This window comes from Protopterus annectens, chromosome 2.part2, assembly GCF_019279795.1.
Source record: "Protopterus annectens isolate FY-2018-M chromosome 2.part2, PAN1.0, whole genome shotgun sequence".
Lineage (NCBI taxonomy): Eukaryota > Metazoa > Chordata > Ceratodontiformes > Protopteridae > Protopterus > Protopterus annectens.
Window position 1 is genome coordinate 406,390,655 of NC_056730.1, and position 24,262 is coordinate 406,414,916.

The following is a 24,262-nucleotide window of genomic DNA, read 5'->3' on the forward strand; positions in this document are numbered from 1 at the left end:
GATAAGGACGGACAATACTACAGTCATGTGGTACATAAACAAGCAGGGAGGCACACATTCCTACCTCCTCTGCAGACAAGCCATGACTTTGTGGGACACCGCATTGACTTATCAAGTACATCTGCAAGCACAATTCCTGCCAGGAAAGAAAAATGCTCTGGCAGACGAACTAAACAGAAACATTCCGGATCTCCACGAGTGGAAACTGGATCCACAAGTCTTCAGCATGATAACAAAGAAATGGGGATGCCCAGACATAGATCTTTTTGCCTCTCCTCACAACTGCCGACTACAGAGATTCTGCACAAGGACTTATCACAAGCAAGCATGGAAAGTGGATGCTCTATCATTCAGCTGGAAAACCCTAACAGTATATGCCTTTCCTCCTCTGCCTCTCCTTCCCAAGGTACTCCTAAAAGTCAGACAAGAGAAGACAAAAATGATTCTGATTGCCCCAGACTGGCCCTGCCAGCACTGGTACCCAATCCTAAAGAGCTCGTCTCAAGGCCCAGCTTGGACATTGCCTCTAATTCCTCACTTACTGACCCAACAAAACAATCAGATCCTGCACAGCCAACTCAGGACCCTAAATCTGGCAGCATGGCGAATAATGTAGCCATGCAGAACGCACCTCTCTCTAAAGCAGTGATGGATGTTATTGTGAAGGCCAGGAGGCCAAGTACCAGAAAATCTTATGCAGAAAAATGGAAGAGATTCTGTGCTTGGAACCAGGCACAAGGAATTGACACGCTTGTACCAAATATTACTCAGATTTTACAATACCTAACTGAGATGCTGGACAAAGGCTTATCCTTCTCATCAATTAAAATCCATGCCTCTGCCATTTCAGCTCATTACAATACGGAACCACCTATTTTTTCTCATCCATTGCTAAGGCAGTACCTCAGAGGGGTCAAAAACATAAGACTTCCAAGGAGAGCACCAATACCTGAATGGGACCTCAATTATGTCTTGGAGAAACTCACACTTCCGCCTTTTGAGCCAGCCAATACAGCTGAAATAAAGTTCTTATCTTGGAAAACAGCTCTGCTCCTAGCAATAACTTTGCAAGACGAGTCTCAGAGTTGCAGGCTCTCATGGCTGTGGAACCTTTTATCATTTTCCATCCAGACAGGGTTTCTCTGAGGACTAACCCGACATTTATGCCTAAGGTAGTGTCCAGTGTGGCCCGTAACCAAACCATTAATTTGCCTATTTTTTATCCAAACCCACAGAATAAGGGTGAGAGACTCCTGCATTCTTTGGACATACACAGACAGCTACGCTTCTACTTGGACAGAACTAAAGCTTTCAGAAAGACTGAGCAACTTTTAGTGGCATATGCTGCAGGATCACAAGGAAAGGCTATCTCAAAGCAGACCATTTCGAAATGGATAGGCCACTGCGTTCGATTCTGTTATTCACAACATGGCAAATCAATCCCTAAGGGCATTAGGCCACATTCTATCAGAGCAGCAGCCACTTCAGCAGCCTTCCTCAGAGGGGTACCAACCAAAGACATTTTAGAGGCTTCAACTTGGAGTTCAGTGCACACTTTCACCAAGCACTACCATTTACCTCTCTACTCTAAATCCAGAGCAGGCTTTGCCACTGCAGTTTTGCAGGGCCTTATAGCCTCTCCTAATCCTATTTAGACCCAGCCACCCTACATCAGCTTTGGGATTCAACCCAAGTGTAATGACTGCAACAGTGAAACACGATGAACATAGTACAGTTGAGTACCTACCATAAATGTAGATGTTCGAGTGTATTCACTGTTGCAGTCCAGGTTACCCACCCACCACCCCCCCTTTCTTTGCTGAGACTTAGCTGTACTTTTCTATCCTGTACAACCTATGTGGTGCATTTGCTTGTAGATGAAGGAAATGTTTATGTTATTGAATGCATACATATTGGCATAAATTTTTAGCCTACCAATCTGGGGGCACCTGACATCTGGGGCAAGAAAAACTGAAGAAAATGGCGTCGGCTGCATCTTTTATACCCCTGGCACACTGATGTCCGGGAAGAGGCGACAGCAACTGATGCCGGACCAAGACTTTGGAATTCAGGCCGACTGCGGGTAGCCTGCCAGCAGGATAACCCAAGTGTAATGACTGCAGCAGTGAATACACTCGAACATCTACATTTATGGTAGGTACACAACTGTATTTTATGATGCAGTGGAGCTATGTCCAGGGCTGCTGCCACTGGCTCAGTGAGCAGAAGGTATGCATGGCTACGAGATCAGCCCATCTCTGAAGACTTTCAAATACAAACTCTTGGTTTCACCATTGGACAGTGACCTTTAATTTGAGCCAGAGGTTGCCAGTCTTTTCAAAACTCTGTGAGAGCAAGACATGACCATGAAAGACTGCAGGCAGATTTAGCTCTCTACGCTTCCTTGATACCATAAGAATTATCTGTCCAAATCCACTTCCTTTGTTAAGTGGGACTGTAGGCCCTCTTTGACACATAATAAAGTGCCTAGGAAAAACTTTTTGACAAACCACAGAGGGACTCCCATTCAGTGAGGCCCCCATGTGGGGAAAAACAATGCAACTATCCCCCCCCATCAAAAAAAGACTTTCCCTTTCACTTCAGTTCTGAGAGGTGGTATTTATCGACAAGTGGATTCTGACCATCATCAAACAAAGGCTACACCATGCTTGAGAAAGTATTCCCTCCACAAAAGGATTCCCAAATTTCTGCCCAACCAGCTTCCATTAATTGGTCCCATTATTCAGGACTTGCTAGCACAGGGCATCATAGAAAAGAAGCACCTTCACCCTTCATAGAAAAACGTTTTTACTCAAGAATCTTTCTGGTTCCAAGGATGGAAAGGCAGTGGAGGCCCATCCTGGACCTCTCCCAGCTAAACACATTCCTGAAAATGCCTACCTTTAAAATGCTTTCTCTACAAACCTTCCTGCCTTTTATTCTGCCTCAGATATTTGTATTGTTCCCAGACTTAAAGTATGCCTATCCTTACATCCCCATTTGCAAAAGTCGTGCGGGAGATTCCTCAGGTTCTTCTGTGGCTCTTCTTATTTTCAGTTTACTGCTTTGCCCTTTGGTCTTTCTACTGCTCCAAGAGTTTTCACAAAGTGTCAAGCACCTGTGGTAGTCTTCTGTTTCACCCAGGGAATTCAAAATGTTCCCTACCTGGAAGGCCCTTTGATTCAGTCCCTTTCCACAGACACCCCCCCTTGAGCACATCCGTATGCCCTTGGAAAGGTAAAACTTTGGTATCTGGGCTAGATGTCAGTGACAAATACTCATGTGTGATGAATACTGCGACAGTGGCCGGTTGGATGTCTCCTGTTATGCTAAGTTCTTTTATTATGTTTACATCCTTTGGTTGTTACAATATTTTTCAACTTCAGTTATTTTACTTTAATTTGCGTAAATATTTGCACATTTTGAATTTATATTAATTGGATAATCTTCTTGAGTAGGCAGCTGCGAGCTGCTTGAAAATCACTCAGCAGTATTGGCATTTAAGGTATTTGTATATTTGAAAAAAAAAACTTTACTCCATTTGAAGCAGTCATTTCCTTCATATGGATGAATGTTAAAGACTAGCAAGTTGATGGTTTCATTGATTAATGTTTTGTGTCCACCTCATTGCCAAAGTAACCTTTTGTCTTCCCATTTCTTACTCTTTCTGCTTTCATTAAAATCACTGTGTTAGCCTTTGCCTCATTGAGAGAATCATTTTCATTGCTATTGCTGTGTTCTCATTTAGAAAATCAGAATTCTTTTTTACCTTTCTCCCTTACCTGTGTACTACTGTTGTTGTTGTCTTTCGGCTTTTCCCGGTTAGGGGTCGCCACCCTCAATCCACATCCTTACTTAGTGTCTTGAAGTTCCATCCTTTGACATTTTCATCATTACTTACCCATCTTCACTCATTTCCTTTTGAGACTAAACACAATAAAGTACCAAGCTGTAACTTTCAGGTTTGGCTCTGCGGTTGTGTTTTAATTATGACATCATCTTTACTGAATTTTAGAGTGCTCTCTTTGCTATTGCAACGTTTTAAGTATTGTTGTGTTTCTGTACATACTACTAAAAACATTTATAATTTATATTATGCTTGCCTGTGAAGTTTATAAATAAAATGCAGTATGTACTATTTCTGATTATCGTTACTCATACTTTCTTTTTGATTTTGTTAACAGAAGTGTAATCTTGGCTCACCAGAAGATTTTCTCAGAAAAGCATTAGATCCTCCCCAGCCTCAGATGGTTAGCAATGCCATGAACCTGCTGAGGAAAACGGGAGCCTGTGAAATGGATCAAGCCATCCTCACACCACTTGGCCAGCATCTTGCAGCACTGCCCGTTAATGTAAAGATTGGCAAAATGCTTATCTTTGGTGCTATTTTTGGTTGCCTGGAACCTGTGGTAAGTCCCCATTAAAGACAAGTGTTCACATTTTGTTGTCTTAACTTCTGTATTTCAGGTGTTAACTTAGTATGTTGTTCCTTCAATGTGTGCATCTTTTTGCCTGAGGAAGGTTTTATATAGTGACGTGATTAATTGGTTGTGGCATGTTAATTTGAAGTACAGCTTTTGGATAATACAACACCACCTTAAGGAGTTATTTGTGATTGTAAGGGTCATAGGTTTGTTCCTTTTATTTTCAGTGGTACTGGACATGGCATGTGATAAAAGTAGCTCAAGGGCTTTAACAGAATTTAAGGCAGATTCAACTTGCACTGTGCAACACCATGTATTAAGATCGGATTTAAGGGGTTTGGCTTTAAGACTTAGGTGTAGCAGCTGATGTGAGCAACTCTATAAAAAATACATTTCACAGAATGGGTAGTATCTTGGGGAAAGACATTGGAGCAGTTTGAGAAAAAATGAAACTTGAGCAATAAGTGTTAATAAACTGTATACAGATGTGACCCACTTCCTGTAAACAAATAAGGATAACTTTTATTATGTAGGACCCCCTCTATTAATCTCTGATTTCTCCTTAGAACCACTCATTATACATAGCTTTCTTTCAATACCACTTAAGAGTAAAAACTGTGAAGTGTGCCCTGGAGCTATTATAATGTTTTTTTACGCAATACCCATATTGTTCTATTCTCAATTCCTGACTTTAGTGAAATGATGTTGAGGTGGTCACATGCACATGCTTTTGTATGTCTGCACATCTCACATTTCTGTTATGAACTGGACCAACTGGCTGAATCCAGTGATCAGATCACAGTGTCTTTATTGTGAGCATGGCAGATGGTCCCGTCATATGATCCCCCCCCCAAAAAAAAGGGTAAGTTGTCCTTTAGCCACTTGTATTCTATACTGCAAGCTAACACCCGTGTTACGGGCAAATAAGTAAACCTGAGTGTACAATATCTTGGCTGGGAATTGTCTGTATGTGTTTTCCATCTGGTTTGATTTTACACATGCTGATGCATTTTCTGTGCTGTATCTTCTGTGAAGTAGGTGTTATCCATTCCCTCTTGTTTTTTTTTTTTGTTTTTCTGAGTTTTATTCAGGATTAATAAAATTATGGAAGCACTGCGGTGGTGGTGCTGTGGTAGCGTTGCCGTCTCACAGTAAGACGTTGTCCTGTTCGATTCTCAGCTAGAGCATCTTCTGTGTGGAGACATGCGTGAATGGGCGTACCTTCGTTGAAGGTTGTGCATCAGGGCCGGCAACTCGGCACGTAAAATTCTACTGCCAATCATTAGCGGACCGGAGTTCTGCTGTGGCGACTCCTAACCGGGAAAAGCCCAAAGACACAACAACATTCAGGATTAATAAAATTGCCAGTAGTGCTTCAAATATATTAGGTTTTACCGAGTTTTGACTTTTAAATGCTATTTATGTTGTGCTGTTAATCAGTTGGGGACACCAAATATCTTATTTTAAGCCTAGCTGTGTGGCCTAGAGGGATTGAGCTGTGACTGTGAACCAGGCTATCGTGTTCACTTAGTCGTGCCAGCACTGTAGGTACCAGGTAGAGAGGGCAAGGATGGAAAGAGGTAATGGGATTTGCCTGGTGGTGACTAGAGAAATCACTGTTTATCTTTCTGGTGGAAGGGCAAGGCTACTTGGAAGGATTGCCATTTGCACAAGTGAGTGGATGGCCTCTGTGGTCATTTCATTATATATCCCTTCCCTAGTGTTTTGAAGGATGCATGCTGAGACTAGGGCTTAAAACATACAAAATCTCAAACTACCCATGCTGGCTGTCTGAAAGATGGCCCCAGCCAGTTGACCCTTATCCCAGTGGTGGGGCATGAATGGGCCGAGTAACTGGGAAGGGACTGATGATCGACAAACAGATGTACAAAAAGAAAGCAAATAAAAATCCTATTATGATAACCTTCAAGTATAACATTTCCTGATATGTAAACTGGACATCTTTCATTGTTATAAAATCTCTGTAAACATACATTTTTTTAACAAGAAACAGCTTTATTAAATTAGCATGTACGATATAAGCCATGTTACATTTATGTAAATGAAAACAAACCATAGTGACACAATGTCAGTTGCAAACATTATACATTCCAAACCTTGCCAACACAGCTGTAAACATTATACATCACTTTTAACATATCCAGTCATTGTTAGTCAACCATTACATAGCTCATTCAAATCCTGCCTTCTTTTAATCCTCTTTCCTCTCTGCATATATTGATCCCACATTTCCCATATTGTTTGCTCCTATCCTTTTTCTGAACATCCCAGTTCCAGTTGTTTTATCTCTGTTACTATCTGTTACTTCTAGTAAAATTGGTTTAGATTTTGATTTCCATTTTCTAGTAGTTGCTTTTTTGGCAGCCATCATAATTAGACTCCACAAGCCCTTACTTTGTCTAGGCAATTCCAATTCTGTATCATAGCTCAAAAAAATAATTTCCCAAGTTACTTCAGTTTGCTTACCTAGCATCTCTGACAGAGCAATCTGCAGGGAATCTTTAAAGCTGCCAACTCATTACATTCCCAGAAAATATGTTCCCAGTTACCTCTTTCTAACCCCATTACACCTCCAACATTTGCAATCTACTCTAGGAAAAATTCTTAGAAGTCTGCTTAGGGTATAAAAATACCTATGTAGACACTTCCAGGCAAAGGTCCTAAATCTTCTAGATTGTGTTGCATATTTGGGAGACATACACACACACATATATATATATATATATATATGGATCACCTTTAAAACCTCGAAACCGCGTTTGCCCGACACACTAATGCCCGAAACGAAAAGACCGAAAACATAAAACGCCGACAACGCAAAACACCGAAAACCATTACACCAACACACTACACGTAAACAACACAGTACACTACATAACATATGCACTATCCCTAACCCAAACCCTAACCCTAAGGTCCGACACTACCGCACACTTACCCTACCTGCACCCTAACCCTAACTCACTTACCCACCCCTAAACCCACAGTCCCTCGCTATCGCACACACACCCTACCTGCACCCTAACCCTAACTCACTTAACCCACCCCTAACCCACAGTCCCTCACCATCGCACACACACCCTACCTGCACCCTAACCCTAACTCACTTAACCCACCCCTAACCCACAGTCCCTCACCATCGCACACACACCCTACCTGCACCCTAACCCTAACTCACTTAACCCACAGTCCCTCACCATCGCACACACACCCTACCTGCACCCTAACCCTAACTCACTTAACCCACCCCTAACCCACAGTCCCTCACTATCGCACACTTACCTGTCCGCTCCCTAACACTAAATCCCTCACTCGATCGCACACTTACTGAGTCCATCGGGTTCTCACCTTTTCGGTCATCTGCTGTATTCTCGTCCGTCGGATTCTGTTTTGAGACAGCGAGTTCGAGATTTTAAAGGTGACCCATATATATATATATATATATATATATATATATATATATATATATATATATATACGGATCACCTTTAAAACCTCGAAACCGCGTTTGCCTGACACACTAATGCCCGAAACGAAAAGACCGAAAACATAAAAACGCAGACAACGCAAAACACCGAAAACCATTACACCAACACACTACACGTAAACAACACAGTACACTACATAACATATGCACTATCCCTAACCCAAACCCTAACCCTAAGGTCCGACACTACCGCACACTTACCCTACCTGCACCCTAACCCTAACTCACTTACCCACCCCTAAACCCACAGTCCCTCACTATCGCACACACACCCTACCTGCACCCTAACCCTAACTCACTTAACCCACCCCTAACCCACAGTCCCTCACCATCGCACACACACCCTACCTGCACCCTAACCCTAACTCACTTAACCCACCCCTAACCCACAGTCCTCACCATCGCACACACACCCTACCTGCACCCTAACCCTAACTCACTTAACCTACCCCTAACCCACAGTCCCTCACCATCGCACACACACCCTACCTGCACCCTAACCCTAACTCACTTAACCCACCCCTAACCCACAGTCCCTCACTATCGCACACTTCCCTGTCCGCTCCCTAACACTAAATCCCTCACTCGATCGCACACTTACCGAGTCCGTCGGGTTCTCACCTTTTCGGTCATCTGCATTTTCGGTATTCTCGTCCCGTCGGATTCTGTTTCGGGCAAACGCGAGTTCGAGATTTTAAAGGTGACCCATATATACCCATTGTTTCTTTGTGACTTGCTTATCTACTCTCTTACCAATCCTTCTTAACCTCCTGTGATTGATTTGTATAATTATGCAATATTTTTATGCTGTACTAATTATTCTTTTTTTAACGGCAACTTCTGTTTTAGAGTCTACTAAAAATTCTACCAGTGCTGTTCTTTTGTTTAGGACTCCCCTCTTTCTTTCTCTTTGCCTATACTCTGATATCATTCCTTGTTATGGAAGGCAGTCTCTAGCCTGCAGTCCAAATAAGTTCTTGGCATCTTCCCATTCTATTACCTTTCCCTCTCTAGTTATTTTCTCCCAACACTTTAGTTCCTTTGTCAGATTTCTCCAATGTATTCACGCCTCCTGTTGCCTATTGTCTGTATCCCTAATTGCAGTCATTCTCCAAACTCTGGACCCTACCCAGTTCGGGTTTGTAGAAGGCAGATCATGTCTCTTAAACCAGATAGACTTCTTTGAAGCAGTTACCAAAGCCGTAGATGACGGTAAGGTGGTACACACAGCCTATCTAGATCTAGCCAAGGCTTTCGACACCATCCCCCACTCTGGAGTTATAGACAAACTCACTAAACTAGGTATAAATCCCTATGTCACAAGATGGGTTGCCAACTGGCTCACTGACCGAACCCACACTGTGAAAGTAGCAGACTCTAAATCCAACTTCAGACCAGTGACAAGTGGAGTACCACAGGGTTCAGTCGTAGGTCCTCTCCTGTTTGGCATCTACTTCTCTGAAGTACAGGCTAACACAGAAGGTCTTTGGCTAACACAGTTCGCAGATGACTGCAAACTAGGAGCCATAATCAAATCTCCTAATGATGTGGACATCCTACAAAAGGGCCTCACTGAGACAGATGCCAGGTGTCAAAGCCATGGCCTCAAGCTCAATGCCAAAAAGTGCATTGTCATCCCTTTTGGTAAAAGCTCTGTTCCCATGAACTACCACATAGGCAGTAGTCTACTTAACACCGAAAGTATAAGAGACCTTGGGACACAGGTGGACAGTAGTCCCTTCTTTGATAAGCACATCGCCACAGTAGTCAGGAAATCCTTCTACGTGGCACACCTCATCACAAAAGGTTTCTTATCCAGGAAAAAATAGGTCATTGTTCCCCTCTACTCATCACTCATTAGACCCATTATAGAGTACAAAGCCCCTTTTGGTATGTACCTCACAAGACATCAACAACAACTGGAAAGGCCACAGAAGTACTTCACAAAGAGGATTACCGGCCTCAAACTGATGCCCTACGCAGACCGTCTAAAAAAACTCCAGCTTTACTCTGTCGCATATCGCCTACACAGAGGCGATCTCTGCCTAACATACAAAGCTATGTCAAACCCAGAGCTGTTGGACATGCTCCACGTAAAGAAATCCCAATCCCTCTGGGTTACATGCTGTAGGGACCTAAACCTTGTCACCACAATAAACAGAACATGCTGGAGGGATAGATTCCTATCTGAGACTTCCCATACTCTGGAACAAACTACCTATCTATATCAAACAAAGCTCCTCATTAACACTCTTCAAGAAAAATCTTAATGATTGGATGGGAGATAGGAATTTCACCCCAGGGATCACTTCTGTGGCTCTACTTGACAGGGGACAGGTAATTAATTTTCTTTGGTGGCAAAAGCCAGGGTACCGTTTGGCTAGGCTTATATAGGCCCTAGGGCCAATAGCCTAGTACCAACCTGTGAACCTATCGGCAGAATCTCCTTTCTCCGTTCCCATGTTGGCTTAGTTCTTAGAAGATGTTCTGCTACTTTATGAATATAACATTCTGTACGATTTTTGTTGTTTTCCTTAAAGGTGTGCATCCAAAATCCCAGTCTCTCCCTGTTACTTGAGCTTTCCCCCGTTTCATCATTATCTCTTTCCACTTTGAATTATAGTTTTCTACTTGTGCTCTGTATAGGAGCCTAAACTGTGTTGCTCTGAAATACCCCTTCAACTTGGATAATCTCAGTCTGCCCTGTTCTTTTGGAAGAATAAGCTTGTCCCACTTGACTCTTGCCTGCCATCTTCCCCTCCCAGATAAAATTCTTCAGCTCTTTATTAATTGCTATCCGCTACTATTTCTCTGGTTGATAAAAACACACCTGACGAGTGTATAAGTCTAAAGGGACTAAAAACATTTTAACTGCTTGTATCTTACTGTTGATATCCATTAACAGAGCTTTATTTTCACTTTTTTTTTCTTTTGTTTAGTCTCTTCCCAGATATCCTTAGCTGCCAAAGCAGTATCATTTTTAATCCATATTCCTAAATACTTCATTTTATTATGTTCCCATAATTATGGATGTTGCTGAACCAATTTGTATGTGGGTGCATAATTTTTTGCACCTTTTGAACCTTTTATTTTAGGTTCATTAATTTTGTATCCCGAAAAGGTTTGAAACTGTCTCAATATGTTCCACAACACTGTAATCTCCCTTTCTGGTTTTGTCAGGTATAAAATAATGTCAACTGCAAATAGAACCAGCTTTTCTTGGCTAGCACACCAGTTATATCCTTGAATTTTTGAGTCCCTTATTTTCTTTGCCAGTGGTTCTAAATATAATGCAAATAACAAAGGGAGAGAGGACACCCCTGCCTGGTTCCTCTGCTCAATCAGAAATTATCAGAGAGTATCCCACCCAGTTTCATTTTTGCCTCCAATCCCTCATATATCCTCTTAATCAACCTTGCATTATTGTCAAGGAATGCAAATGCTTCCATTGCCTTGCTCATACTCTGTTAAATGCTTTCTCTCCATCAAGACCCACCAACAGCAGTGGCATTTTTTTACATTCTGCTTCCTTCTGGATCATCAATGTTCTGTTAATGTTGTCAAATGTTTGCTTCCCTTCCACAAAACCACATTGATCCATATCTATCAGTTTTGCCATTCTTTAGCCATTATAGACATTAACACTTTATAATCATGGTTTAGTAGTGAAATGGGCCTGTATGAAGCTGGATCTGATGGACTTTTACCCTCTTTAGGTATTACAGCTACCACCACTTTCTTCCATGATGTTGGTAGTTCTACTACTCTTAAAATACTGTTAAACAAAACCTTCCAGATCTTTATCTGTTTTTTCCCTGATACCTTCCAGACATCCGCAGGATTACCATCTATTCCTGGGGGCTTTCCTGTAGATTGGTTCTACATCACCATTTTTATCTCATCTTCTCCTGTCCTAACTATTAGTAATTGAGCCTCATCTACCTCTAACATTGACATATTTAATTCTTCCATAAAGATTTCTATTTGTATCTTTTCATGATTTCCATATTTTTCTACTTTATACAGACTTTCATAGAATTTCTGAAATATTTCTAATATTTCTGCAGGATCTCTTGTTATCTTACTTGGCAAGACCCCTTTCTACACTCTGCTGCCTGAGTCATTGTGCTAAAAGTTTTTGTGCTCTAGAGTTATCAAAAATCAGTTGCTTAACAGCAATCTTTCTAATCCCATGCATATTGTTGCGGTAATCCCTTATTTTCTGTTTAGTATTCTGAAGCTGCTCCTCTTCTTGTTCTGTGGAATTCTCCCTGCTTTGTAATACTGTAACATTTGTCAGTCCTTCTAAATAATTATTTTTCCTTCTTAACCATATCTCCCTTTCTTTTATTTCTACACTATTTTTAAACTCTTCTTTAATTTTATCCCACTCCTTAACTATATTTTCAGGAGAATTTTCTATCTTCCCTAATAGCTCCTGAATAATTTCCACTACCCATTCCTGAAATTCCTCTTTTCAACAGATAGGTGAGAAAGTGCAAGTGTCTCATTTTTATTTCATTACACTGTGTTTTTATTTTAAGTTATTATTAGTGCATGATCTGAAATAGTTATTGGGTGCATATCAAGACCTTCAGTTAAATCCATATGTTCCTGTGAAATGTACATTTGGTCTAGCCTAGCCCTGTTTTTGTATCTTGGGGAATAATATGTAAATTCACTCCAAACTCCTAGTACTGAATTCACATCTTCCATGCAACATATTTGCATGCATTTCTTCAGAAATCTGTCCTCCTTTGCTATATTCTGTCTTCTGCCTCCCCCCAGACAGATCTTCACTGTTGCAAATCAAATTCCAGTCCCCACCTTTAAGTAATATTCCTTGCTGAAAGCTGATTATTTCTCCCAGAATTTTCTTAAGCTCCATTATAGCAGTTTTAGATGGAATATAAATACATGCCAGTGTAATCCTTCTCCTTTGCCAGTAGTTGTTTAGTACTACAAATGTACCATTATTATCTTTTTTTATCCTCTTCTATCACTATTGGAGCTCCTCTTGCAATTAATATAAACACCCCTCTTTTCCTTTGCCCCAGGTATTCCTCAGAATAACCATCATGAAAACCTTTCTTTATCAAATTCACACGTACTGTTCTTTCCAAGTGTGCCTCCTGTAGCATAGATATTTGCACTCTAGTTCATTACTCTTTCTTTTTTGTATTTATCTGTGAGACCATTAATGTTTAAAGAGGCTACAGAAAGTGTCATTGATTTAAAAGTTATTATTCTCACCTTTTATGTTTAAGAGCTTTTAGTTAAATGTCTAGTTCCAGCTTTTGTATTACATGCATGTACTGTTTGGCAGGTTGATCTTTTATACAGTTGTTTCTTGTCATATCCATTTGAGCACGTCACATCTTGAAAAACGTTTTGTTTTATAGAAAGCCCTCAAACAAAAAAACAGACACACCTCCAATAACCCCCTACAACCTATTAGCTTAATAATAGCAAACAAAATGATGTACATATTCAGATATGGAAGTTATCCCTCCTAATAGGAAAAAATGTTCCAAACTGATAGCCACATTTACAGGCTTGAGCTCACCTAACAGGTTATCCATGCTGAGACGCATGGTAGAGGCTGTGCTTCTACTAAGTACTCTCTGGCTTTGTCTTATCTTTATAGCTCTCTCAGCTGGGAAAACACTTGAATGTTTTCACAAAACTTTTTCTCCAAGCCCCTTCTCTTTATCAAATTGTCTCCTAGAGACATGAGAATCATACACAACACTGCCAAGTATACATTTGTTTACTAGATAAAAGCCTTATAATATTCAATGTTATTTTGCATTTACTTGATTTCTCTCAAAACTTGTAACTAGATTAAGCTAAGGGCCCAAACCCATTCATTCCCCTGTGCAAGAATGAGAAAAGCACACTGAACAAGGAGAAAGAGAGAAGGGAGAATGAAAAAAAGAATATACAAGAGCACCTGTTTACATTTGTATCCTCATTACACTTAAAAATAACTCAGAAAATTTACTTTATATCATGCAAAGAAGATCATGCACAATTTAAATAGTGTCATTAAGAAAAAAAATGTTTTCTTACAGTTAACTTGTAATATGTCTCTTTTTCAGAAATAACATTGAAGAAGATTAAGACTTTTACTTGGCTACTGTGTGACTTTGAGCAAGTCATGTAACCAGACAGAGCTTTATGGCAATTGGAAACTTGAGCTATGCTCCTCAGTGATCCCTTCTAACTACCTATGGCTATGACCAATATTGCTACATTTCAGGACACTTTTATATTTGCTATAATGTTTCTGGTTAATGGTACATCAGATTTCCTTATTTTTGTGAGTTCTTGAACCTTGAGATTTTAGAAAAGTTTTATTTTTCAGTGTAAGTCTCCTTAATTCTAAGAAAAATTAATATATTGTGCACAGTTTGATTGAGGGTAAATAGAATTGTGATAAGAGCTAAAAGTCTTATTTGCTCTGATCTTTATACTATTGATAACTGTAAGTCTAGCCTTAATTTGAAACTCTAGACCCAATTCTGATTGGAACAGAAATATCCCAAACTGAAAATGAATCTCTAATGATGATACTGGCAGGTAACAACACTTTTTTGAAGCTAGATCATACGCCTTTTCTAATTTTCACACAATGATTTTGGATATTTTTATTTTTGTTTTCAGATGGGAAATTTCAAGCATTTTGTCATTATGCAGTTGTCAGGTAGTACACCAAGAAATCTAAGATCTGTACATGTTTTAATTTGCATGGACAAAGTACCTTGTCAGATGATTGAGAATTTGAAATACACTACTGTGTTACTTGGGAATTTCTAAAGATCCAGGAAACAACACTAGCAGCACATAGGCTTTTTACTTTAGGAGGTTTTAAGGACATCTTAGAAACAGAATAATTACAGATGTTATTCCGTAGATACAAACTGTGTATTGTGTATACAGTTCTGTTTGCAGAAGTATAGCTAGGGTAGAATGAAGCAGGCAGTTGCACTGGGGCACAAAGTGTTCATTTCAGTGTGGGCATTTGAATGTTGATGTTTACATTCATGCTGGGGTGCTTTAGTGCTACATGTATGGCATGCATTAACTCCAGCAGCTAACTGATGCCCATGTAGCAAGATGTTTGCTACTGTTTAAGAGAGAGAACTTTTTTTAGCTCTTCAAGTCCACAGAGCTTTTTTTTTTGGCCCTTGACTTAAAGTTGAGGATGGGTGCCAGTTCAGGGGACAACTATAGGTGCCAGAATAGTTAGCTAATCCTCTGCCCATTTCAACATTTTAAGCACTTTAACATTCACTTGTTGGTTTGCTAATATGTATTTTGCCTTAGTTTTTACTATTTCATTAAAAAACATTTTTTTTGCTGGATCATGATTCTTTTTGTGTTTCATTAAAATAGAAATTTGACTTCATTTTGCAGGAAAAAAAGTAAATATAATATTGCCTGTTGAGAAGGCAAACCCAGGAGTTAGTGCCTCAGATTCTAGTTTGACAAATATATTTTTCCCCATAAGGGCAAATATATCAAGTCCAGTAATTAGTCTTTGATATGTAAAATGTTAATGTATTAGCTTCAGTCCCCCTCAGTGGGTTGGCAGTGCAATTATTTCTGTTTACCATTTTTTGAAAGAAGATGGTGAGTATAGATGGCATGGCATACAAGCGAAGTACAGTTCATTACATGGAAGCTTTGGAGATTTAAGTTTTCCTTGTAGGAAGTAGTGGAAAAAACAACTTAAAATTAGTTCTAGCTTTCAAAGAATTAAATCATTTTATGCAAGTTTTTGAAAGTATATCATTCAGAGGGAATGACCAAAGCCTATCTACTCTGCAAGGAAGAGAATTCTTGTCAGAGATTGTTATGTTTTTTGAAAGCCTGAAGCACTAGTGGATGGCATGTATAGACAGTTTGCCTGGAACAAAAGGCTGCACAAGTTGCTTTACATACTAGGCAATCTTGTCCTGATTCATTGAGTTGTCTGCCCAGTAGCACTGGGCAGAGAGAGTTGTGGCACAGCATGTAAACACAGTAGTCATGAGGGTGGGATCTATGCTAATGATGATCTTAAGCAGCTTGTGCTTCTCACTTAGGAAGCTTGCATAGTACAGAAGGAAGTAAGACTCAAACTAAGCAGATTAACTATAAAAGCAATGAAAAACAATGCATATATATGTACTCTGATAGTTAGGGGCATGCACTTATACATTTCACTAGGAGGGTATTTGCACAGAAAGCTGAGCAGCTTCTCCCTGTTCAGATTGCTGATTCAGGTGAGTAGTAGACTAGTGTATGGGGAGTATGTGCGAGGGCGTATGTTTGTGTGCGTGTGTCTGTGATTGTATGCTTCTTGTGAGTGCATGGATGCGGGTTTATATACGGCTGCTGTCTGCTGCCTCGTGAACTTTGGCTGATATGAATGGGGAGATTGTGGATGCAGAGTTTGGCAATATGGGATGTGTGTGTCCATGAGTGTCAGGAATGCATGAGTCTTTGTAGGTATATATGCCTGTATGTCTGTGTGGCATGAGCTATTAGACAGAGTGGCTAATAGTGCAGTAGTGCGCTGTGTAGTATGACAGTAATCTGTTTTGCTTTCTCGATCTGACTCTGTGAGGTAAGTACAGTAAGAACATTCTCTTTGTGTGTGTCAGTGTCTGCAACTTTCTGTATGAGTGTATGGGGAATGTGTGCCTTTATGTTCTCTAACAAGAGAAATTGCACACTGCTTTTTTGAAATGTGCATGAGTATGAATCACTGAGTTGAGGAAGAGAAAATATCTGTCTGAGTAGCACAAGTACTGCTGTGCCTTTTATCCATTAATCCAGTACAGTTTTAGTGAGGTCAAAATGCAGCTGTGCTCACACCAAACTGAATGTACATAGGAACAAAAACAAAAATGTCCATTAGACAGAGAAAAATAACACAAATTAATCCAAAAAACACATGAAAGATTTTTGTTTTTGTTCCATTGGTTTATCATTTTGTTTTTGTTCTTTTTTTTATCACTTTGCCTTCTTTCATTTTCCTTTCAGATTAAGTCTGAATGTACTTCGGCATATATAGGTTCATAGGTTTATACTAGGCTATCTGCCCCAAGGCATTTATAAGCCTAGCCCAAATTTTTGTGGCTTACGCCACCCCTTATATGAAAAAATACTGTACCCATTAGTTTGTTGTGCCTCTGTCCAGCAGTGACACAGAGATGATTCCCGGGGTAAACCTACGATCTCCCATCCACAGGTCAAGATTTCTCTTGAACAGAGCCAGCGAGGTGCTCTGCCTCACATGGACCGGGACTCTATTCCACAGCATAGGGAGTCTCTGAGTGATAAATCTATCCCTCCAGCACGTCCTATTTATATCCGTGCTAAGGTTTAAGTCACTTGCTCTAGTGGTTTTGGTGGATTTGGATTTTTGAGGTGGAGCATGTCCATTAATTCCGGGTTGGACATGGCCTTGTATGTCAGGCACATGTCACCTCTGAGCAGACGGTATGCGACTGAATAGAGCTGGAGTTTCTTCAATCTGGCAGCATATGACAGATTTTGGAGTCCCTTTATCCTTTTGGTGAGAAACTTTTGGGGTCTCTCCAATTGCTGCAGATGTCGGGCGAGATACATCCCGAATGGGGCATTGTACTCGATCATTGGTCTGATAAGTGAAGAGTACAGGGGAACAATGACCTCACTAGATCTGGATGTGAATCCCTTCATGATCAGGTGGGCAATGTAGAAGGTCTTTCTAACCACTTTAGCAACGTGAGTGTCAAAAGAAAGGCCACTGTCAACCTGGGTCCCCAGGTCCCTGATAACCTCTTCTGTGCTTAGTGGATTGCCACCTATATGGTAGCTTGGGGTTACCTTGTTTTTCCCAAAGGGTATGACTGTACATTTTTTGGCATTTAACTTCAGGCCATGGCTCTAGCACCAGCTATCTGTTTCCGTGAGTCCCTTCTGAAGGATATCCGTGACCGATGTACTTTCCACTATGGCGCCCAGTTTGCAGTCGTCTGCAAACTTTGTCAGCCAAAGACCTCCCATGTTGGCCTGCACTTCTGAGAAGTAGATGCCGAACAATAGGGGGCCAAGGACCGAGCCCTGTGGGACACCACTTGTGACCGGCTTGGAGTCTGACATAGCGCCAGCAACTCTAACCCTGTGGGTTCTGTCCTTAAGCCAGTTTGCAACCCATCTTGTGACATATGGGTTTACATTTAAGCTGGTAAGTTTTTCTACAATACCAGAGTGGGGTATTGTGTCGAAAGCCTTTGCAAGGTCAAGGTAGGCTGTATGGACTGCCTTTCCCTCATCAATGGCCTTGGTGACAGTTTCGAAGAAGTCGACCAAGTTCAAAAGGCATGATCTTCCCTTGACGAAGCCAAACTGGGTCGGGTCCAATGTCTGCAAGTCCCCTATATCTTTGTTTATGAGCTCCATTATGATCCTCTCCATAGCTTTGCAGACTAGACTTGTTAAGCTTATGGGGCGGTAATTACCAGGGTCCGTAGAGGCACCACCTTTGTGGAGTGGGACCACAGTTGCCGTACGCCACTCCTTGGGCACGTATCCTGTGGTAAGGCTGAGATTAAACAGCTGCCTTATGTGCGGGTTTAATTCCTCATTTAGCTCGTGTAGCACACGGCCGAGGACACCATCCGGTCCCATTGATGCTGTGTTTTTAGCTTTAGAGAGAGCAGCTTTCACCTGCGCATTTGAGATGTCTGGGAGGCTACACTCCGCTGGGATAGTTATCTCTCCTTTAGGGGAAGAGGGGTGAAGTTTGCACTGAACCTGTCTGCCAGTATGTTGGCAATGTCTGTGGGTTCAGTGATTTTTGTATCATTTTGGACTAATTCTGAGCATATCTGGGAGTTTCCACCCAGGTTCCTAACATAGCTGAAAAAGGCCTTATGATTGTCCTTTGAATCCATGGCAAATTTTCTCTCAAAATTGGCCTTAGTTGATTTTATGAGTGCTCATATTTTTTACTAATAATGATCAGGGGTGACTTCCCTTTTATGGATTTTGTTCTATCATGTAATAGCTTTCTCCTCTTATTGTAAAGTTTGTTAATGGCTGGGGTCCACCAGACTGGACGAATGCCCTTTGTGGAAAGAGTCTTGGTTTTATTTGGGATTGCCTGATCCATGCAGTCCTGGAGGTGTTCATAGAAGGCATTTGTAAGGGCTTCCGCAGCTTGGGTTGTGGTTTCCACTGTCTCAGGGGCCTTGAAGGATACCACACCAGTCTTGAGTAGTGTGAAGTTTGCTTTAGAGAAGTTCTTCACTGTGGTCTTTTTGTTTGGGGTGGGGCGGATGTGGATTTCCAGTGAGATTAGTTTATGATCAGATCTCACCAATGAGGGATATACTTCTGGTGTGGAACATTTTGTCCCCATGTTTGTGATAATGAGATCTAGTATATTTTCTCCTCTCGTGGGAACAGTGACTAGCTGTTCCATGGCATTTGAATTTATGAACTCCAGGAACCATTGGGCTAGAAAGTTAGGGCTTGAGTAATGTTCCCAGTCTATATTCGGGTAGTTGAAGTCACCCAATATGATGGTGTTTGGAGATAACATTTATACCCTCCAGTGTCTTCAGGAAGGCTGTGTGGTGTTCCTGAGTTTGAGAGGGTGGCCTGTAGCATGCTACAATTTGTAGAGCAGTTTTGCCTATGGTTAGTTGCACCTGGATGGTTTCCAAGCTTGCGTTGCCACCAACCTGGAGGTGTGGGTATCCTTTATGAATATGGATACACCCCCTCCTTTTGTGGTGTGGTCCGGGTTTTAAGGCCGGAATGCATGATATGAGGTAAAACCTAATAGTGCCGGGGTGCTCTCAGGAGCCTTGAACCAGGTTTCAGTTACAACACAGACATCGATGTTCTCCATACTGAGAAGGGCCTCGAGTGCATTCATTTTGAGATTTAGACTTCTGGCATTGAGCAGCATTACCCTCAGTTTCTTCCCATTTTTGTTTTCTAGGGTGGTAGGTTTAGAATTTGAGCCTTGCCTAAAAAAGGCACTATAGGGGTGGCAAGAGCCTTGGCCAATATCCGGAATCCCAGGGGTGACAGGTGCAAGCCGCCTTGCAAGCAGCGTGGCTTGTCAAGCATGTCATCCCAGGCAGACAGACACTGGATCCCCTTTGAATGACACCAGACATTAAGCCAATTGTTAAAGCTGATCATCTTGTCTTTATATTCTGGCATCATTCTTGGTGAAGGAAGGATACTGCTCAGGGTTAGGGTCATACCTGCCTGGGCTACATAATCAGAGAGCTCCTCTATGTCTCTTTTCATGTAGTCCAGGGAGGTACGTCTCAGGTCATTCACACCAGCATGGACAATGACTGTGTCATATTTGTACTTGCCGTGGAGTGACCCGAGTGCTTGTGTTATGTGGCGGATTCTAGCCCCCGATAGGCAGCTTACTGTGACCCTCTCCTTGTTCAGCCTGGTGAGTGGGACGTCAGTGTGTCTGACTGTGGAGTCACCTATGACAAGTATGTTTGGTTTTGTATTTGGCTTTAAGGGCTGTGACTGCTTTGCACACTGCTTTTGTGGTTTATGTGTTGCTTGTGGGGTGTCTTGAGGTAGCAGTTGTTTGGGTGTCTGCTTTGGAGGCCTCTGCTGTTTAGGTAAATTTTTACTCAGAGCCTCCGAGTATGTCTTTGTGTGTTTATGTGTTTGATTCAGTGGTGTGGTAGCATTATGTGAGGCTGGTTTTGTGGTGTGTGTAGTTGCCTTCTCCTCCTGTCTGGTCTTGCCAGTCCTGAGTTGAGAGAGCTCAGCCTCCAGTTTGGCTAAATAGCTGCATCTCTCGCAAGTATTTGTGTTATGTGGGAGGAGGAGAGGGTTGTCTGTGTACATGAGGCAGTTATAACATTGCCTCAAGATTCCCAGATTCACCAGCTGGACCGAGAGGAGATTGACAACTGACCTTTGGACATGCTAGAATAATATTGGGAATTCCTTAATAATTGAAAACAAGGGCCAGTGGGGAGTGAGGGTGTAGTGCTTTTAATTTTTAGTGCTGACTTATATAATTGCTTTAGTGAGCAAGTGCCAGGTAACTTGAGTGCAATGTGTTACAAGTAACTAAATGCAAAAACGACAAACAGTAACTTTCTTTCAAGTGAAACAAGGAAATAAGTACAGTAAGCAATGCAGATATCACTAGTGATCCACAGAAGCTGAGAAGCCGTATTAGGTGGAATTAGCTTCCAGGGAAATAACAAGCAAACAAACAACAAGCATATAAACAAAGCTAGATTCAGCAGGCCTGGATCTAGTCTATGCTAGAGCAAACAAGGTGTACCAATTTCAGTAAGATACAGTTCAAATATTCAGGCACTATAAACCTTTAACCAGAAATTCCCAGCTCAGAAGGGCAGAGTCCAGCCTCTTCTCCCACAAGAGTGCAGACCACGAACCTTCTTAATGTAAAATAACTGGCCTGAAGCCCAAGTGCCTAAACCAGAACTAATACACTTGGACACTGGGCTCTCAATCAGCAGTTCCCAACTTAGAAGGATGAAAGCTACCTGTCCTGCCACCACAGTGCTTGCCACAAACCTTCCTAATGTAAAATAACTAGTCTGAAGCCCAAGTGCTTAATCCAAAAGACTTAGAATGATAGCTACACTTTAATCAAGTTACAACCAAGCAGTAATAAATACAATTGAATACTTTAGAGAATGTCTGGATTAGTGCTCAAGTTACACAAACAACGCTAGATCCAGCAGGCTCGAATCCAGTCTATGCCACAGCAAACAAGGCGCACCAACTTCAGTAAGAAGCAGTTCAGATATGCATGCACTATAAGCCTTTAACCAGAAATTCCCAGCTCAGAAGGGCAGAGTCCAGCCTCTCCTCCCACAAGAGTGCAGACCACGAACCCTCTTAATGTAAAATAACTGGCCTGAAAGCCCAAGTGCTTAAACCAGAATTAATACACTTTTAGAATAACAGACACTGAGCCCTCAATCAGCAGTTCCCAACCTAGAAGGATGTAAGCTACCTGTTCTGCCACAACAGTGCAGACCACAAACCCTCTCAGTGCAAAACAACTGGTCCGAAGCCCAAGTGTTTAAACCAAAAGGCTTAGAATGAGTTACACCAAGCAGTAATAAATACAATTGAGTATTTTTAAGATGATGCAAAAGTAAAATGAAGTAGGTAGAAACACAAGTACAGTAAAAGCAGATGAAATTTTGTTTTTACCTTTTTTTTTTGAGGCTGTCTGTTACTGAAAGATGAAGTGTTGGACTTCGAGTTTATTAATGTTTTTGTATGCATATACACATGTGAATAATCCAGTAAAGCAGACTTCATTAAGTTGTTCCACCTAAACATTGATTTGGCTTTGATCTTTTGTGTTCAAGTCCCTGCCTTAAAATTGAATTTTTAATATCTCAAAGTAGCCTGATGGATTACAAATGGATGTCAGCAGGTGATGCATAGTTCACTGTCTTTATTTGTTAAAAATATTAAAATTGGTATTAACAGCAAGTTTCAAACGTTTTACAATGTTTTATTTTATACCACTGACCTAAAATGTGCAGTTTCTGAATAAATGAAATATAGGAGTGGCTATCTGTGGGGTTACTCTCTGAGTCGGATGTGACTCTTGGTAGAGCAAGCATTTACATGGATAATTTCTTAACGTATACAACAGGAAGTACACATTGTGTGATGTACCTCTGCAGCTCTGTATTGTTATTTGTGATAGTTGTAGCCTACAAATTAGAGACCTAGTAGGAAAAATGTAGCTGGCTTCTTACCACAGTGGCAGAGCTGCCATGCATGCTGGTGGAGGTCTAGGTTTGGAAACAAACTCAAGATGTTTGGTAAGGTAGTTGTTGAGTTAAGAAATGAGTATCCATTGGACTTTTTTCATTGTTGGGTAGTAGTGCAGGTGTTCAGACTACATGTTGTAAGACATATATTTTGTAGTAGGTGTTATTGCAAATCCACAGTAAGTGGGATGGCTCAGATTACAGATTTCAGGTTGTCATTTTACTAATGTACTGGACTCTGTATGGTTTAACTCCTATTGTATACTATCTGTCTCTTCTGCAGCCCTCCATTTAATATATTTGGAAGAAAACAATAGGGAACAGTATGTGTTGTATGAAATATTCAGGAACCTGCATTACTTTTTCTAAAAGGAGGTAAAAATCCCCAGAGTAGTGATAGCAGACAGAATATTTTATACATTATTTGTGGAATGCTGATGATTTTATGATTGTGTGTTGCACTTTGTCAGTGTTTTAAAGGGAATTCACAGTTATTAGCCTAATAGGATTTTTTTTTTAATTTTAACAAGTGGTATTCCTCTTTAGTAACTCATTAGTATTATCCTATGCAGTCCCTGGTAAGTAAGCAAATTGTTGATGTTCATTTTATTGATCACTGCTGCAGTAGCCTTAGCTATTTGGGTTATGTCCTTCTAACAGCTGGACAGATTCCAAAACTTCAGGGCACTTTGCATTATTCCAAATAGTCAGGTAGCTCAAGCAAAGCTGACTAAAAGACAGGTTTGGGACAAAGCTTTCCAGAGTTTTCCTCCTGCCAAAGATTGCGCTCTTCTGAGGCTTTTGAGGACCGACGGTGGGCTTGTGCTTTCCTTTGCTGGACAGACAAGTTCTTTTTGGGGGAAAAACCTTCCGTTTTCTTAATTTTGTTGATGTTTTATTACTTTCATCTTCAAGAAAGTTATTTTAAAGCTAGGGGTGTTGTGTTTTAAGGGACTGTCTTGAGACTGTAATGTACTTTTAAATGGATCACTCATTTTTGTCTGTTAGTTTAAAACTGTTGTGAAGTAACTGGAAACATTTTTCAGTGTAGAAATTGTTTATTTTACTTTTGTGGGGCTGGCATAGTGTTTTAAAGTTCTTTTTGCCATTTTTTTTTTGTTAACAAGTAATTTTTGTGGACTAGTAGTGTTTACCAGCAGTTGCTGCTTGTCTTCCCCAGGAAAGCCAGAAACATTAACTTGACCATAGAACAAACTACCATTCCCATTGTCGGTGTTTCTTCCAGCCACAGATGGGTTTGCCAAGTCCTCTGCGGCTGTTGTGTTCCCTCAGTGGACGAGAGAGAGCCACTGTTGTCAGTCCTGAGAGAGAGGGAGCAGGGACGGTCTTCCTCTTGTAATGCTGCACCCATCCCTGGGGAAGCTGCGTGTTGCCATTAGTAACACTGGTGGCCACATTTTTCCTGTCATAAAGAAGCAGAAAAGCAAGCGTGTCTACTCCTCCTAATTTTCTTTGGATAGAAGTAGCTTACTAGGTCTGGCTCAGGGTTTAATTCAGGCTTTTGATCC

At 41.0% G+C, this 24,262-nt stretch overlaps 1 protein-coding gene across 1 annotated transcript in view; it reads left to right on the forward strand.

Annotated features, from left to right (window-relative positions):
- Positions 1 to 24,262, forward strand: part of DHX29 (DExH-box helicase 29) — a 1,644,099-nt gene that overhangs the window by 1,367,836 nt on the left and 252,001 nt on the right. The window contains exon 22 of the mRNA XM_044064425.1: positions 4,185 to 4,409. Within this exon, the coding sequence (XP_043920360.1) occupies positions 4,185 to 4,409 (225 nt within the window). The remainder of the gene's footprint in view (positions 1 to 4,184; positions 4,410 to 24,262) is intronic.